General features: G+C 37.8%; 1 protein-coding gene across 3 annotated transcripts in view; it reads right to left on the bottom strand.

Annotated features, from left to right (window-relative positions):
- Positions 1 to 16,289, bottom strand: part of ATP13A2 (ATPase cation transporting 13A2) — a 2,158,003-nt gene that overhangs the window by 355,977 nt on the left and 1,785,737 nt on the right. For all 3 annotated transcript variants that reach the window (XM_044061825.1, XM_044061827.1, XM_044061826.1), the window contains exon 23: positions 3,799 to 3,878. In XM_044061825.1, the coding sequence (XP_043917760.1) occupies positions 3,799 to 3,878 (80 nt within the window). The remainder of the gene's footprint in view (positions 1 to 3,798; positions 3,879 to 16,289) is intronic.

The raw sequence follows: 16,289 nt of genomic DNA, 5'->3' as shown, positions 1-16,289 counted from the left end.
AATCCACCTAAATAATAATTTGTTTTGACACAGGCTTGCCCTGTGAAAACAAAACAAAAGAAACAAATTAACTGTCCTGCTCAAAAAATATTCTTAGTCCTGCTCAAATAATAAAATTGTGCGTGTACATCTAATCTTTATTTTGAATCTTTTCCCCTTTTTTTTTCAGGATAAATACATAGGTTTTTAAAAAGACTAGAAACCACCTTAGGCATAAAGGAAGGAGTAGAAAAGGAAGGATTAGTGTCCTTATGGAAAATCAAAGGCTCTGCATGCCATAAAAACTCCTGCAACTCGAACACCCTTCACAGCAGAGTAATAGCCAACAGAAGTAATAGTACCATGACAAGCAGTCTTCCATGACATGACAAAAGCAAGTTTTCCATTGTAGATATTTCAAAAAAAAAAAAGTAGAGTAAGAGCAAGTTTGGGAGCTGCCCTGGAAGAAGGGAGAAAGGAGTGGGACCAAGCGGTCTCTGGAAGACTAAGGATCAGTAAAAAACTGGTCAAACAAAGGAGAGCTTAAACAGAAAGTGACAAACAATCATAAAGGTGAGAAGAAATTAGTGAATCTTTATTGCTGATGGAAGAGAAGGACAAATAAGATTCCAATCATAATTGCAGAAAATATCTCAGCCACACCAAATTGTTTTCAAAATCTCTTCAAATTCTTTCTCTAGTACAATAAAAATCTCTCTTCCAATTCTAAAATACACTCTCTAAATTAGCCTTGTACATTTTAGCCACTAGAATATTGTTGAAGCACAGAATATGAGATTGTTGTGAATGGGAGAGATTGAGGATGACAGATGACAGCTGAGAAGATGAAGAGATGTGGAGATGAGGAGATGACAGCTTGAGATTCTGGGATGCTTTACATGGTCTGGTAGAAGTGGCTGGCCAAGGCCACTTCTGAGTAAGGAATGGTGGGTACCTTTGTTGCCTTGGCCTGTTGGGTCTGAGTGTCTGAGCTTCCTTCACTTTCTGAATTGGAGGTGGGTTGGCGACCTTTGTGGAAGTTTATGGGAGGAAGAAGCAGCCACTTGAAAGTTCCAAGTGTGAGACAACAAGTGCAATTTTCCAACTGGTGTGCAAAACCCCTTTGTGCTGCTGGCATGCTATGGACTCCAGAGTCATGTGACTGTCTAGAAGATCTGAGGTTGAAGCACCAGGATTCACAGATTGTTGACCCATGAGATCAGCCAGCACATCTGCATAGGAGTTCTGTGTTGTCTGCTTAACACATCTGCTAAGGAGTTCTAGTTGATAAAATAGCTTACTGCCTGTTTTCTAATTGCTTGCTATTCCCAAGGATTAGAATGTATTCTGCTTGCCTTTAGAAGAAAGTATTCCCCTTGTTTTGTTGCCTGTTAGAATTGCACAACACCTGTTCTGTTGTTCATTGAACTCTGCAATGCAGAAGTACCTTGATGCATCTATCTTCATGTTAGACTGTACTGCCTGCTATCCTCTTTCCATGTGAATAAGATATCATCAATCTTTACATCTGGCTTTTCACTCCATTCAGGCATTTATTTAGAGCTGGTGAGAGTCCTCCACACTTGGCGGGAAAGAGTCCCTTTCTGGATTGAAATCCTGAGCAATGTCCGGAAAGTTCCTTTGTTTAGGTGGTATTTTGCCTCATTGTTGTTCAATACAATTTGTTTGTGCTGTGTCCATTCTGATTTGAGATACCAAAGTCCATTTTTTTGAGATACTTAATTAGTGGGAATGCCATTGTAGTTTCCCTCATGACCCTAATGCTTGAAGGACTGTCCTTGCAGTCAAGCGGGACTTATGCATGTTTGTCCGGAAGAAAAGAGAGTCTCTATTGTTGTAGTGAGTTTACAAAAGGCCATCTGGGCTGCTGTATTCAGTCTTACACCCAGACAGAGTCTTGAGAGAAGGCTAAGTGACAGGTTATTTCGTTAGAGTTGGGTTAAAGCATTATCATTTAGACTGGTATTAGATTCCTTATGCTTTAGAAGGTCTTCTTTTTCTTTAGCAAGAATCAGGCAGTCGTCAGAGTATAGATAGATTTGAATTTCCAAGGCCTGAAGTAGGCAGTCCTGGAGCCTGATAAGCCTTTCATGCAGCTGAAACCTAGTGAATACAGCTGGCAAGATAGAAAACTGGTAGGCAAAGCAACTTACTCTTATAGAGCAGATACAGAATCTTTCCTTTGTGAATACTCTGCCACTCCAATTGAGACCCTGAGATACCAGGTTAGACTCTCTGCCACCACAGGATTTGAAGATTGGGGGAGGGAAGAAGCAACCAGAACATGAATAGTCAGCACTGGACCAGCTTCCCTTTGGATGGGGACAGCAGACAGAACCTCTAGCTGTATCAGTGTCTTTACAAATTCCTCTTCATCCTATCCCTGTTGGCTTCAATAAGACTCCTTGAAGACCACATTGATGTAAAAGGAATGCAAAGTGGTGGATCTCTAATATCAATGCCCATGTCTTTCCAAAGGAAGGGTTGGAGAAAAGAGATGTGGAGGGGAAGAGTAAGTAGAAAATGTAGGCTCTGACATGCCATGCAAAGTCGGAGATCAGATCCTACAGTGATCAAACATCACAGCCAAGAGACCATGATGGTCAGATCAGATGAGTGTGAGACTTTTAGAGTTGGCTCAGAAATCAGTGTCCAGTTTGGAGATCATTAACAATATCGTCTATGATCCCTTCATTTCCCTCTCCTCTCTGTTATTGACTTTCTTCAACTTTTCAGAGGACTTCTCAGAATGCTTCTTAGACTGGGAAAATAAAAAAAAATTCATAGATTAGTACTAGGCTAACTGCCCTTGCGAGACATTTTAAGCCTAGCCAATTATCTTCTGTGAGATTCAAACCCTGTACCTTGTGCTTGTAAGGCAAACACCTTAACCATTAGGCCACCTTCCCAACCCCTAGAAACAGAAGCACCAGCTGCTATTTCTCCCACAGTAGCAAGGAGAAGGCCTTCCAGAATTAGTTTTGGCTGCTGGTCCAAAAGAGCTAGAGACCCAAAAACAGCACACAGATTGCACCTTCTCCTGAAGATGTGCCGCCCTCAAACAATAAATGGATTTCGCATGAGGATCTTGCAGCAGAATTTTTTGCCCACAAGCTGAGCACTTCTTGAATCCAGAGGCTTGTCAGACATTGTTCAAACAGACAGTAAAAAAGCTAAACCCAGAGAAAAAGACAGTAGCAGAAGAAAACTTAGTACACAACTACCATAAAAAATGCCTCATTTGACAAGATACCCAGATCAGGAAAAATAAAGTTTATCTTTTGTTTTGTTTACTTAAAAAATGATGGAGGACCACCACACGAAAACGAATTTAGGTAACTACAGCTAAACTAGCTAAAACAGTGAAAGACACTAAGCAGTATTAAAATCAGGTACGATCCCAGGGAAAAACCCAAATGGCTGACTGAAAAAAGGTGATAAAAGTGTTTATCTGAAATTCCTAAACTCTCAATAAACACAGAGCCAAGGACACCACATCCTGCTTGGAAAACGACAAATGAGATCTGAGAGCTGGATAGTGTGGCGGTGTATTATGGAAAGGGGAATAACATGAGCCTTGGAGTCAAAGTAGTCTTGTTTAGGTGCCAAATATTGATCTGGCTCCGTTATACCCATTTGTTGAGGTGGATGGAAAAAAACAACATTGGATCAGTAATAACTCAACAGTTACATAAAAATATTATATTGATTAGAGTAAGTTATTAGTAACTATACAGCAGTTTAGAAAATTCATACAGAAAAAATATCACTCAATTTCCAATTATTGATAGGACTCACTTTAATTTCTGTAAACTCTGAATCAGCTCAGTTTTCTGGTCAGGAGACATGCGTGCAAAAACTGTTCCTCGAACCAGGATCTGGAAAGTAAATAAAAAAGGAGGGGTTCACAAAACTTCAGTCAAAAAAGTTGACTTTAGTGTGTTATCACAGACACATTAGAAATAACATCAGGCCTTTTTAAATGTGTCATGAAATGTGAAATCCTTAAAGATCAGTGTTAGTAGGACACTCTCCTTTGGTGCAAAAAGCTGTAGGCTCTGATCCTGTACAAGGTAGATTGACTGCTGACAATGCAGTGCAGTAAAAAGGAGGTGCTGCACTCCTCAGAGTGTCATCCTTCGGATGACATGTTAAACATTTTTTATCTGCTTGAGTTGTTGGTAGCTCGGATGGATGTAAAAGATTCCATGACACATATCAAAAAGAGTAGGGGTTCTTTATTGATAATCATACATTTACATGATTAATATTATTTACATAATTTACAATTATTTACACCTTTATACTGTATAAAGCAGTTTGATATTCAACACTCCCCCCCACCCTTTTTTCCAAGCCAATAACATTTTCTTTAGGATTTCTACTAGTATCTCTTTCCCATTAAATTTAACTCCATTAAATCTTTCCATACATATTATTCCATCAATTTTCTTTACTTATTGTTTGTAATACTCATATTTATATATTCTATCCTATACAAACTTTTCAACATTTTATTTTTACATATTTCTCCCCATAACTTCCTTATTCCATTGTTTCAAGTTCTTCATAATGAATACATCCTTCCTTTCTTGTTTTCTTTTATAAGGCATATTAGCCTTGGCAGGTTATTTACCTACTGATGATTCAATCTCCACAGAAAAATTTTACTTTCATGTGTCTTTTTACACCATATGTATCTAATAGCTTTTTTCTTTTTGATCTCTAAATGTTTCCAAGGAAAAATAAAACCATGTTCTTCCATAATATTTAAATACCATTCCTTCCTATTTTTTTCAATTGTATTCACTTTTAATTTCCATAAGAATATCTGGTTTTGATACAACTTTCTTCATTTATAATTTTTCAATCTTTTTCCTATCTCCATTTTTTCCCAAAAGTACTGTATTTATCACACAACATATGTTCTATCAGATTCTTGTTCTCTTTTTTGTAACTTGTTAAAACTTTATGCAGTTTCAAGGAAGCTGAATGAACAACTGGGTTTATCAACTCCAATCCTCCTCCTTCCTTTACCTACAAAAATCCCCTTTTCATTGGATTAAGCGTGGTGCCCCATATGAATGAAATATTACAGACATTATTTCTTTTTCATAACTATTTGGTATCATGTACTTACTTGCTACATACGCTAACTTACCTATTAAGATAGAATTTATCAAAGTACACTTTTTTTCATATATGCTAACTCAAAATTTCCAACATATGCATATGTCTTATTTCTTGAATAATTTTCTCCAATTGTTTAATATATTTTGTTTTTCCAAATAATTGTTTAATATATTTTGTTTTTCCAGATTTTAAGTATTTTCTTCTGATTTTTTGTTTAGAATTACTGCTTTGCCGCCTACTTTTCGGCATTTTCTGGCTTGCTAAAGTTTATATCTGTATTAGAAACAGTATTTAGAACACATCTAGAGCCTGTTTACTGCATTTCCTGTGTTGCACTTAATTTAAAATAGTATTTTTCTCTTAAAATTGCATTTTACCTGACTTTGGCCTAGCACTCAAGTGTGGGGTCATTTATTGCACTGTTGTGAATATTTTGTTACTTGTGTATCTCTGCTACCTTTAAATTAAAACAAAAAAAGAAAAAACAAAAAAAATCTTGCTTTTTTTCCCACTTTCTGAAATTTAAGGAAATTCAGTTACAGATTTGCTGTTCTGAACTTTTGTAAGTTTCTTGGAGGCCAGTGCTTGCTTGGGCTAAAGGGAAGTCTCTGTGTTCACCAGTGGCAGTGGTTAACACTGAGCAGCCTGCATGTCCCTGTAGGAGGGGGGTTACTGCCTAGAAGCTGTAGTTTTATTGGCCATTTTGGGTCAATTCTAAACTCATTGATCTCTCTCTCTCTCTCTCTTTCGTAAAACCCTGCAACTCTCTTTTTGTGCGGTCTTGCGCACAGAGCAGCGTCGGGCAGCGCCGCTTAAATAGGTTTAAACTATTCCCGGCTCCACAAAGTCTGCTCTTCCCTTTTTCCCTTAGAACTGCTCTAAATCTCTAATTAAGCACTCTATTTTCATTCTAAAGCCCAGTACTTGCTCGTATAAGTAATTACATAGGTAAACACAAACTAAAGCACTACATCCTCGTATACTCCTTCTAAGCACTTGCTCCCTATTGGTTCTTTCTGATCAGTCAATAAGTAGTTCCCTATATTATTCAGGCATGTCCAAAGGTCAGTTTCGAGTTTACTCTTCAGTCCAGCTGGTGAATCTGGGAATCTTGAGGCAATGTTACAACTGCCTTATGTACACAGATCACCCTCTCCTCCTCCCAACAAGCTCAAATATATGTGAGAGATGCAACTATATAGCCAAACTGGAGGCTAAGCTCTCTCAACCCAGTACTGGCACAGCCTGTCAGGAGGAGAAGGTAACCACACACACCACAAATCCAGTCTCACATAGACCTATCGCATCAGCAAACCAAACACACACAAAAACATACTCGGAGGCTCTAAATAAAAATCTGCCTAAGCAGCAGAGACCTCCAAAGCAGACATCCAAAGCAACACCTACCACGAAACAATATCCACGTAGCACATAGCTACAAAGTCAGTGTGCCACAGAGTCTCAATCCTTAAGGCTAAACACACCTAATACACTTGTAATAGGTGACTCTATTGTCAGACACACTGATGTCCCACTCACCAGGCTGAACAAGGAGAAGGTTACTGTAAGCTGCCTGTCGGGTGCCAGGATCCGCCACATAACACAAGCACTCAGGTCACTCCAAAGCAAGTACAAATATGACTCCGTCATTGTCCATGCTGCTGTGAATGACCTGAGACGTACCTCCCTGGACTACATGAAAAAAGACATACAGGAGCTCTTTGATCATGTAGCCCAGGCCGGTATGACCCTGACTTTGAGTAGCATCTTACCCTCACCAAGAATGATGTCACAGCATAAAGACAAAATGATCAATTTTAACAACTGGCTAAAGTTTTGGTGTCATTCAAAGGGGATCCAGTGTCTGTCAGCCTGGGATGACATGCTCGACAAGCCACGTTGCATTGCTAGGGACGGCTTGCACCTGTCACCCCTGGGTTTTCGAATACTGGCAAAGGCTCTTGCCTCCCCCATAGTGCCTTTTTTAGGCAAGGCTCAAAAGACAAACCCACCCCCATAGACAACACAAAGAAAAAAAAAATTAAGGGTAATGCTGCTCAATGCCAGAAGTCTAAACCTCAAGATGCACGCACTTGAGACTCTCCTCAGTATGGAGAATATCAATATCTGTGCAGTAACAGAAACCTGGTTCAAGGCTCCCGAGAGCACCCCAGCACTAACAGGTTATACTTCATACCATGATTTCCAGCCGCAAAACTCGGACCGAACCACAAAAGGAGGGGGAGTATCCATATTTATCAAAGATACCCACACCTCCAGGTTAGTGGCACTGCACGAAGCATCGGAGACCATCCATGTGCAACTAACAGTGGGAAAAACTGCCTTTCAGTTTGTAGCCTGCTACAGACCACCCTCCCAAACACAGGAACCTCACTCGGCTTTCCTGAGAACACTGGAGAATATGAAGGTCTCTCCAAACACTACTATATTGGGTGACTTCAACTACCCAAACATTGATTGGGAAAACTACTCAAGCCCAAACACCCTCGCCCAACGGTTCAGAGAATTTATAAACTCAAATGCTATGGGACAACTGGTCACCACTCCCACAAGAGGGGAAAACATACTGGATCTGGTCATCACCAACATGGGGTCTCTATGTTCCACACCAGAGGTATACCCCTCATTGGTAAGATCAGACCATAAACAAATCTCACTGGACATCCATATTCCGTCCCCATCTCTAGCAAAGGAAACCACGGTGAAGAACTTCTCAAAGGCAAACTTCACACTTCTCAAAACTGAGGTGGAATCCTTCAAAGCCCCCGGGCCAGTGGAAAATATGGCCCAAAATGCAGAATCCTTTACATAAGCATTCTATGGACACCTATCATGCTATCCCAAATAAAACCAAGACTCACTCCTCCAAAGGCAGGAGACCTGTCTGGTGGACCCTGGCCATAAATAAGCTATACAACAGAAGGAGAAAGCTACTACATGACAGAGCAAAATCCCAAAAAGGGAAGGCGTCACTGATCAGTACTAGCAAGAAACTATGATCCCTCAAAATCATCTAAGGCCAGCTTCGAAAGAAAAATTGCACAAGACACTAAAGATAATCAGAAGGCCTTCTTTAGTTATGTCAGAAACCTGGGAGGCAACTCCCAGATATGCTCTGAGTTAGTGCAAAATGACAAAAAATACACTGAACCCACAGACATTGCCAACATCCTGGCAGAAAGGCTCAGTTCAAACTTCTCTCCCCCCCCCCCCCCAAAAGAGCAAATGTCTATCCCAACAGAGTGTAGCCTTCCTGAGAACACAGATGCACAGGTGAGAGCTGCCCTCTCCAAAGCAAAAAACACAGCATCAATGGGACCAGATGGTGTCCATGGCTGCGTCTTACACAAGCTCCAAGAAGAACTAAACTCTCATACAAAGTCACTGTTCAATCTCAGCCTTACTACAGGATATATACCCAAGGAATGGCGTACAGCAACAGTGGTCCCACTCCACAAAGGTGGTGCCACAACAGACCCCGGAAACTATCACCCTATAAGCCTGACTAGCCTGGCCTGCAAAGCTATGGAGCATAACATCATGGAAATCATAAACAAAGACATTGGGAACCTCCAGACACTGGATCCTACCCAATTCGGCTTTGTTAAGGGCAGATCTTGCCTCTTGAACCTGGTCGACTTCTTTGAAACAGTTACCAAAGCCATAGATGAAGGGACGGTAGTCCACACAGTCTACCTGGACCTCGCAAAAGCCTTCGACACAATACCCCACTCGGGCATCATAAATGAGCTCACCAGCTTAAATATCAACCCCTATGTCACAAGATGTGTTGCAAACTGGCTCAGGGATAGAACCCACATGGTCAGAATAGCAGGTGCCATGTCAGACTCTAAACCAGTTACAAGTGGTGTCCCACAAGGCTCAGTCCTGGGACCTCTCTTGTTCGGTATATATATTTCTCCAAGGTACAGGCTAACACGGGTGGACTATGGCTGACCAAGTTCGCAGATGACTGCAAATTGGGTGCTGTAATTGACTTTCCGGCTGACACAAGCATCCTCCAAAAAAGTCTCACAGAGACAGATAACTGGTGCCAGAGCCATGGCCTAAAGCTAAATGCCAAAAAGTGCATAGTCATCCCCTTTGGGAAAAACAAAGTGCCCACAAATTACCACATAGGTGGTAATCCATTAAGTACGGAAGAAGTAATTAGGGACTTGGGGACCCAAGTATATAGCAATCTCTCCTTTGACAATCACGTTGCCAAAGTGGTTAGAAAGACCTTCTATATAGCCCACCTTATCATGAAAGGGTTCACATCTAGATCAAGAGAGGTCATTGTGCCCCTCTACTCATCACTTATCAGGCCCATAATTGAGTACAATGCCCCGTTTGGGATGTACCTTACCAGACACCTTCAGCAACTGGAAAGACCCCAAAAGTATCACACCAAGAGGATCAAGGGGCTCAAACAGATGCCCTATGCAGTTTGGCTAAAGAAACTCCAGCTCTACTCAGTTGCATCGCCTACTCAGAGGCGATCTGTGTCTGACGTATAAAGCCATGTCCAACCCAGAATTAATGGACATGCTTCACCTCAGGAAATCCAAATCCCATAGAGCTACACACTCCAGGGACTTGAACCTCAGCACAGAAATAAATAGGATATGCTGGAGGGACAGATTCATATCCTAGAGGCTCCCCTCACTCTGGAACAAAATCCCAATCCATGTTAGGCAGAGCCCCTCACTGACCCTCTTCAAGAGGAATCTTGACGTGTGGATGGGAGATCGTAGGTTTACCCCTGGGATCTCTTCTGTTTCCCTGCTTGACAGAGGTACAGTAAACTAACCTTAAAAGGGCTACCTTCTGTGACCTTCTATACAGTGGCACAGTCAACTAATCTAAAAGGGTGGTGAAAGCCAAACACACTCTGGCTAGGCTTATAAATGTCCTAGGGCAGATAGCCTACGATCAACCTATGATCCTATGAACCTGCCCCCCCCCCCCCCCCAAGACCAATTGTAGCGGGACAGGGTTGAAACACAGTGCCTCTCTCCATACACGTGGAACAACAATTGAAACCAGTATTAGCTAAAAACAAGCATGTTTTGAAAGATACTCAACATTTTTTAAGGGATTTGTTTGAATATATTAATAGAACATCACCTACTGACCAGTGTTTACTGGTCACTATGGACGTGAAGTCCTTGTTCACTATGATCCCTAATGACTTGGGTTTAGAGTTTTTAAAACAGTATTTAATGGAGGATGCAACTTATGAATTGAAAACTACAGATTTTTTGTGTTTCCTGGTAGAGAAAATACTGGAGAACAACATATTTACGTTTGAAGATAGGATATATATATACATATATATATATATATATATATATATATATATATATATATATATATAAAGAATAGTCTGTGTTAGGCACTCAAACGAAACCCAAAAACTAGTAAAATACAATGCCTTCAACCAGAAACGACTCCTCAGATTGTTTGAAAACTTTTTTTGAAAACTTTTTATTCACACGAAAAAAACGCCATAAACGCTACTTCTCCCAATTACGTTTTCGTCCTGTCAGGACTTCATCAGACAAAATTCTGTTACAAACAACTCTGTTTAAATACTTTCACATACCAAATTAATTGAATTAAACCAATCAAACCACTTCCCACAATTTCAAATTCAAGTCAGATTGAATATATTCCTTCATGAATATTAATTAGTTCAAAGTTGTAAAAAGTGCTTTAGTGCTTATGAATACATTGCCTACCTAATAACTCATTTTAGAAACATCTTTAATACATTATATATTTATAAATTATTTTAAAAAACATGTAATCTATACTTGATGATTTTTAAAAAATACATTTAAAACTATTGCAAAGAATCCATTCATTCTCACATCATTAATGTTTGTTTGTGTGTATTTTTGATGTTCTATCCCCTCTAGTGGCCTTTTGTTATTACTACAATCAAATTTTATTTGCCTTTAACTTCAATAGAGACACTATGGATAAGTAGTCATTCAAGCCTGGTTCCTTTCCTGCTTCCAAGCTAACCTGCCACCATAATTCTTTACTTTCAAGGATGTCTTCCCACGGACCACCCCTGGTGTCTACTTTGATTTGCTCCAATATTAAAAACTTAAAAATATATTCATTACATATCTTAGTGTGTTTAAAAAGAGCATTGGTTTCCTTGCCTCTACTGATGTCATATGTATGCTCATAAATTCTTTTTTTCAAACTTCTTTCCGTCTTCCCTATATAAAAAGACTGACATTTTTCACATACCACTAAATATACCACCCTGTTAGAATCACAATTATAAAAACCTTTACTTGTAATTTTTCTTCTTCTACTGTGTATATATACCTCATTTCTGTTCATAATATAAGGACACTGTTGGCATTTGCCACATTTATAAGTTGCTTTCCTTTTGTTATTATTTAGTCCTGAATTATTAAACCCTACTTTTTCTATCATCCTTTTCAAGTTTGGTGCGTTTTTGTACATTATTTTAGGTTGTATCTTTTTGATTTCATCTATGTCAGTTAGGGTGGAGAAAGTATTCCATTCCCTTTCCAGTACTTCCCTCAAATTCCTATTTACCAAGTTATATTCCACCACTAAACTCTTGATAACCTTTCACCATTTTTGTTTCCTCCCTATCCTTTAACCCTAAATGCCTATCTAGATCTATCCCTTTTATGGGGTAAAATCTGTGGTCTCTTCCTTCCTCTACCTCTCTTCTCATTTTTTCCCACAAAATCTATTGGATACCCCCTATCCTTGAACATTTTTTCTAACTTTTCACATTCGTCTATAAAGTCAGTTTGATTACTGGTCATTCTGGAACCCCTTACAAACTGACTCTTCACAATGTTCTTCTTACAGTGTAAGGGGTGTCCACTATCATAATGCAGGAAGGAATTTACATAGGTGTCTTTTCTATACACCTTAGTTTCAAATTGACCATCTTTTTTGTAAACTTCTACATCTAGGTACTTTAAGGTCTCTGGATTAATGGTGTGTGTGAATTTTAAAAAATTAGTAGTTTTATTAATGTATTCGAAAAATTCCATAAAAACTTCCTCTCCTCCCGTCCAGAACATAACTATATCGTCCAGAAACCTCCCGTATAATAACCAGTATTTTCTAAAATCAGAGTTAAGTACATAGTTTTCCTCCCATTTGCTTAAAACAATGTTTGCAAAGGTAGGTGCGCATGCTGCACCCATGGACACACCTGTTGTCTGTTGGAAGAATTCACCTCCAAATATAATAAAATTATTTTTTAATACCATGTCCATGAGTGCAACAGAGCTGATTTTTTCCTCTTGTGTCATCTTTTTATCATCAAAAATGCTCTCTTCAAACATCTCCATTCCTTCTTCATAGGGTATACTAGAAAACAGGTCTATTATGTCTACTGTGATAAAAAAGCAAGTCTTCCCTGTAATATTCTATCTTTATTTCCCTCAGAAAGTCCCATGAATCTTTCAAAATCACCTCTTTGTTCACCCAAATATGTTTTGTTTTTAAGTCCACAAGCTTGGCAAGTGGTGTTGTTTTTGACCCTTCAGCCGATACTATAGGTCTTAGTGGGGGATTGTTCAAGTTTTTATGAAGTTTTGGTATTCCAAAAATCGTCGCGATTCTTGGTTTCTTTACTTCTAAGTATCTAAATGTTTTGTCATTAATGACTTTCTCAAGTAATAAATCCTGTATAGTCAAGTCAATTTCTACTGTAAGCTCTGTTCACTTCATTTTTAGATACTGTTTTGTACTTTGTTTCGTCTCTCAATATACCATTCATCTTCCCTTCATATATTATTTTGTCCATTACAGAGGTGTTACTTTTCAAGTATTTTAACACTTCTTTTTCTTCGAAACCTAAGTTCTTATAGTGTGTGAATCTTTTATTGTTATTAAGATTCTGGGTCTTCCTTATCTCTCTTTCCATTACCATTTCGAAATTTTTTAATCTGGGGAATTAATGGTGGATTATAAGTAGATTTTCTAGTGAGGTTTCCTTTATTTATATCATTTCTATTGAAACCTGCTCTTGAAGCTAAAACTTCTAAATTTAATTTTCTTGTAAAAAGTTTCAGGTCTGGTAAGGTATTTGTGACATCCCCTCTATTAAGGGGTATGTATTTTAACCCTTTACTAAATAAATTAAAATGACCTTTTGTTAAAACTAAACTACTAAAATTGTAGATAGTGAAATCTATCACAACAATTTCCTGTACTCTCTCTCTCTCTATATATATATATATATATATATATATATATATATATATAGACAACTATCGAAGATTTGTTGATGACCTCTTTCTTTTATGGGAGGGGGGCACTGAGGCACTTCGGTCTTTTCTAGTTAGTATGAATAACAGTACATCATTCCTAGAATTCACAGATAAAAAATCCTTGAGATCTACTGACTTTTCTGGATGTGAGGATAGTAAAGACTGATAATGGAGATTTTCAGACTGAGATTTTTGCCATAGGACACCTATGCTCATAGGAGCAGTATGCATCCATCCCATGTCTTTACTAACATTATGAAAGGGCAAACTTTAAGAGTCTCGAGGCTGACAGCAGATGATCAGAGAATGGAAAGGGAGATGGATAACTTGAAGAAATTCGTTATGAGGGGTTATAGCAAATGGGAAATTCAACCCATAGTGGAGAAAACTAAACATCTAAGACAAAGAAGCGAGGCCATTTTTTTCAGAACAGCAGGTTGATAACTCACATAATGTAGAATGAAAAGGATTCATGAGAATCCCAGTGACAGATGCAAACATTAGGTTGCTACAGAACATTTTTAGTAGGAATTGGAATACATTATGTGCTGATGCACAGGTAAGGGCATTGGTGGGGGATTACCCACATTATAGGGCATTGGTGGGGGATTACCCACATTATGCATATAAAAATAAAAAAAATCACTAAAGAGATTATGTGGTCCCAGACATAATAAATGTAACACTGCCTTAGATGATGACAATGATATTAATTTTGGTACATACCCTTGCAATAAGTGTAACTACTGCTACACTACTGATAGTAGTAGACGTTTTGTCCAACCAGATACCAAGAAAGAAGTTTTAGACATATAGCGGATTGTAACACCACAAATATTGTCTATCTGGCATATTGTGTCATATATCAGTCATTCTATGTGGGAATGACAACTCATAGTTTTTGGGAACGTATAAGGGAACATATATATATATGACATCTCGAGGCAAGCAGAAATGAATGTGCTTGCGAAACACGTAATGGAAATGGGAACTCAACGTGTTTTAAAGTTCTTGGTTATTGAGAGGGTATTTCTAGGTAACGGGAGGTACCATTAAGAATTTAGTAGAAAGCAAGGAATTGGAATGGATAATAACAATGTGGGCTACCATGGGCAGGGGTTTAAATGATAAAATATCTATCCAGCCCATTTTATCAAATAGACCACTTAGAAGGTGAATAATTTGTTTTTGTATTAGTAAATGTGTTTTAATTGCTATTATACGTATATAGGTGTAGATTTTTATACATACACAGTTTGTGTATATATACATTTTTATATTAGTGTTGCTTTGTTAAAATGCGCATGCTTTTAGGTAAAAAGTCTTATTTTAAAATCCACTTGTGACAGACATAGTATATTGCCTTAAGTACAATCATGCACTTAATTGGAAATGTTTATGCATTGGCTAAAGTTAGTTTAAAAATAAGATTAGTTGAATTTTTGTAATATCTGATGAAACAGCTTTGAGGCTGTGAAATTACTAACCAGGTTTCTCTTTATGTGAAATAAATTTATGGTCGATTCAGCTGTGGTCTGGTACCTTCACTTTTGTATATTACTGCTAACTTGTATAGACGGTCCATTTACATACACCATCTGCGGTTTGTTTTTTACTGTTCCTAGTATATCTATAGTCTTTCTATTAAACTGTATATATCCTATATTACCTGTGAATCCAAATCCTTTGCTTGCTTTAATTACATATAATCCAATTTAACTCTTTCTTTAATTTCTTGATAGTCTCCACCATCCTTTCTTTGTTTTTAATGACTAATACTATGTCACCTGCATATGTAAATATTATTGGTAATAGTATTTCTTCTGTTATCTTATATCCTGCCATATCTAGTATTCTATTTAATTTACTGACTACTATGTTCATTACTAAAGCAAATATGTTGCTACTCGCTGGGCATCCTTGGTTTTATTCCACATCCTATTTTGATTTCTTCACTTAGCCAGCCATAATTATTCTATTTCTTTCATATTTACTAATTCGATCACTTACATTATAAGCTCCTAATATGCCCTATAATGCTTCATATTGTATTTTATCACATACCTTAAGTCTCCTACCATGATTTTGGCTTCTACCTTTTGATGTACAATATCGTTTATTACTTCTCTTACTATCCATAATAATTCTAGACTTCCTTTGCTATTTCTACCAAATACTGTTTGTTCAAGCAATTTATCTACTTTGTTAATCTTTTTTATTATTCTCATAAATATCTTATAATCTGTATTATTCAATACTATTGGTCTCAAATTTTTTAAATCCTCTGTCTCCCTTTTCCCCATATAAATTCATAATTCCCTTATATATCTATCAGTTATACCTTTCCCTTAACCATTCATTTCATAGTTCCACAAAAAGGAGTTTTTGCCAGTTTTCCACATCATTATACATATAATATTCACTACCATCCAATCCTGTGGCTGTATCCATATTGTCTCTTAATACATCATTTAGTTCTTTTACACTTGTATTCTTTTCCAGATTCTCGTTATCCTCTTCTTTAAGATTTTTAACCATCAATTTTTGCTTTACTGAGTCCTTTTTAACAAAATTCTGTTCAATATTTTAATTACCTTACATATTCATAGGTTCATAGATTAGTACTAGGTTAACTGCCCTTTTGGGTCATTTGAAGCCTAGCCAGTTACCCCATGTGAGAATCAAACCCTGCACTTTGTGTCTTTAAGGTAAACACCTTAACCATTATGTCATCCTCCCAACCTCCTTCTTGTGTTCTTGTTTTTTTCTCCTTCATTATTCTTTAGTTCTCTTATTATTCTTTTATTCTGTTTCACTAATTTACTCAAGTATGGTGCTGCCACTTTTCTT

The sequence above is a fragment of the Protopterus annectens genome, chromosome 2.part0, assembly GCF_019279795.1.
Source record: "Protopterus annectens isolate FY-2018-M chromosome 2.part0, PAN1.0, whole genome shotgun sequence".
In the NCBI taxonomy this organism is placed as follows: Eukaryota; Metazoa; Chordata; order Ceratodontiformes; family Protopteridae; genus Protopterus; species Protopterus annectens.
The sequence above is the reverse complement of the archived record's forward strand: the minus strand, read 5'-3'. Positions and strand labels throughout refer to the sequence as shown.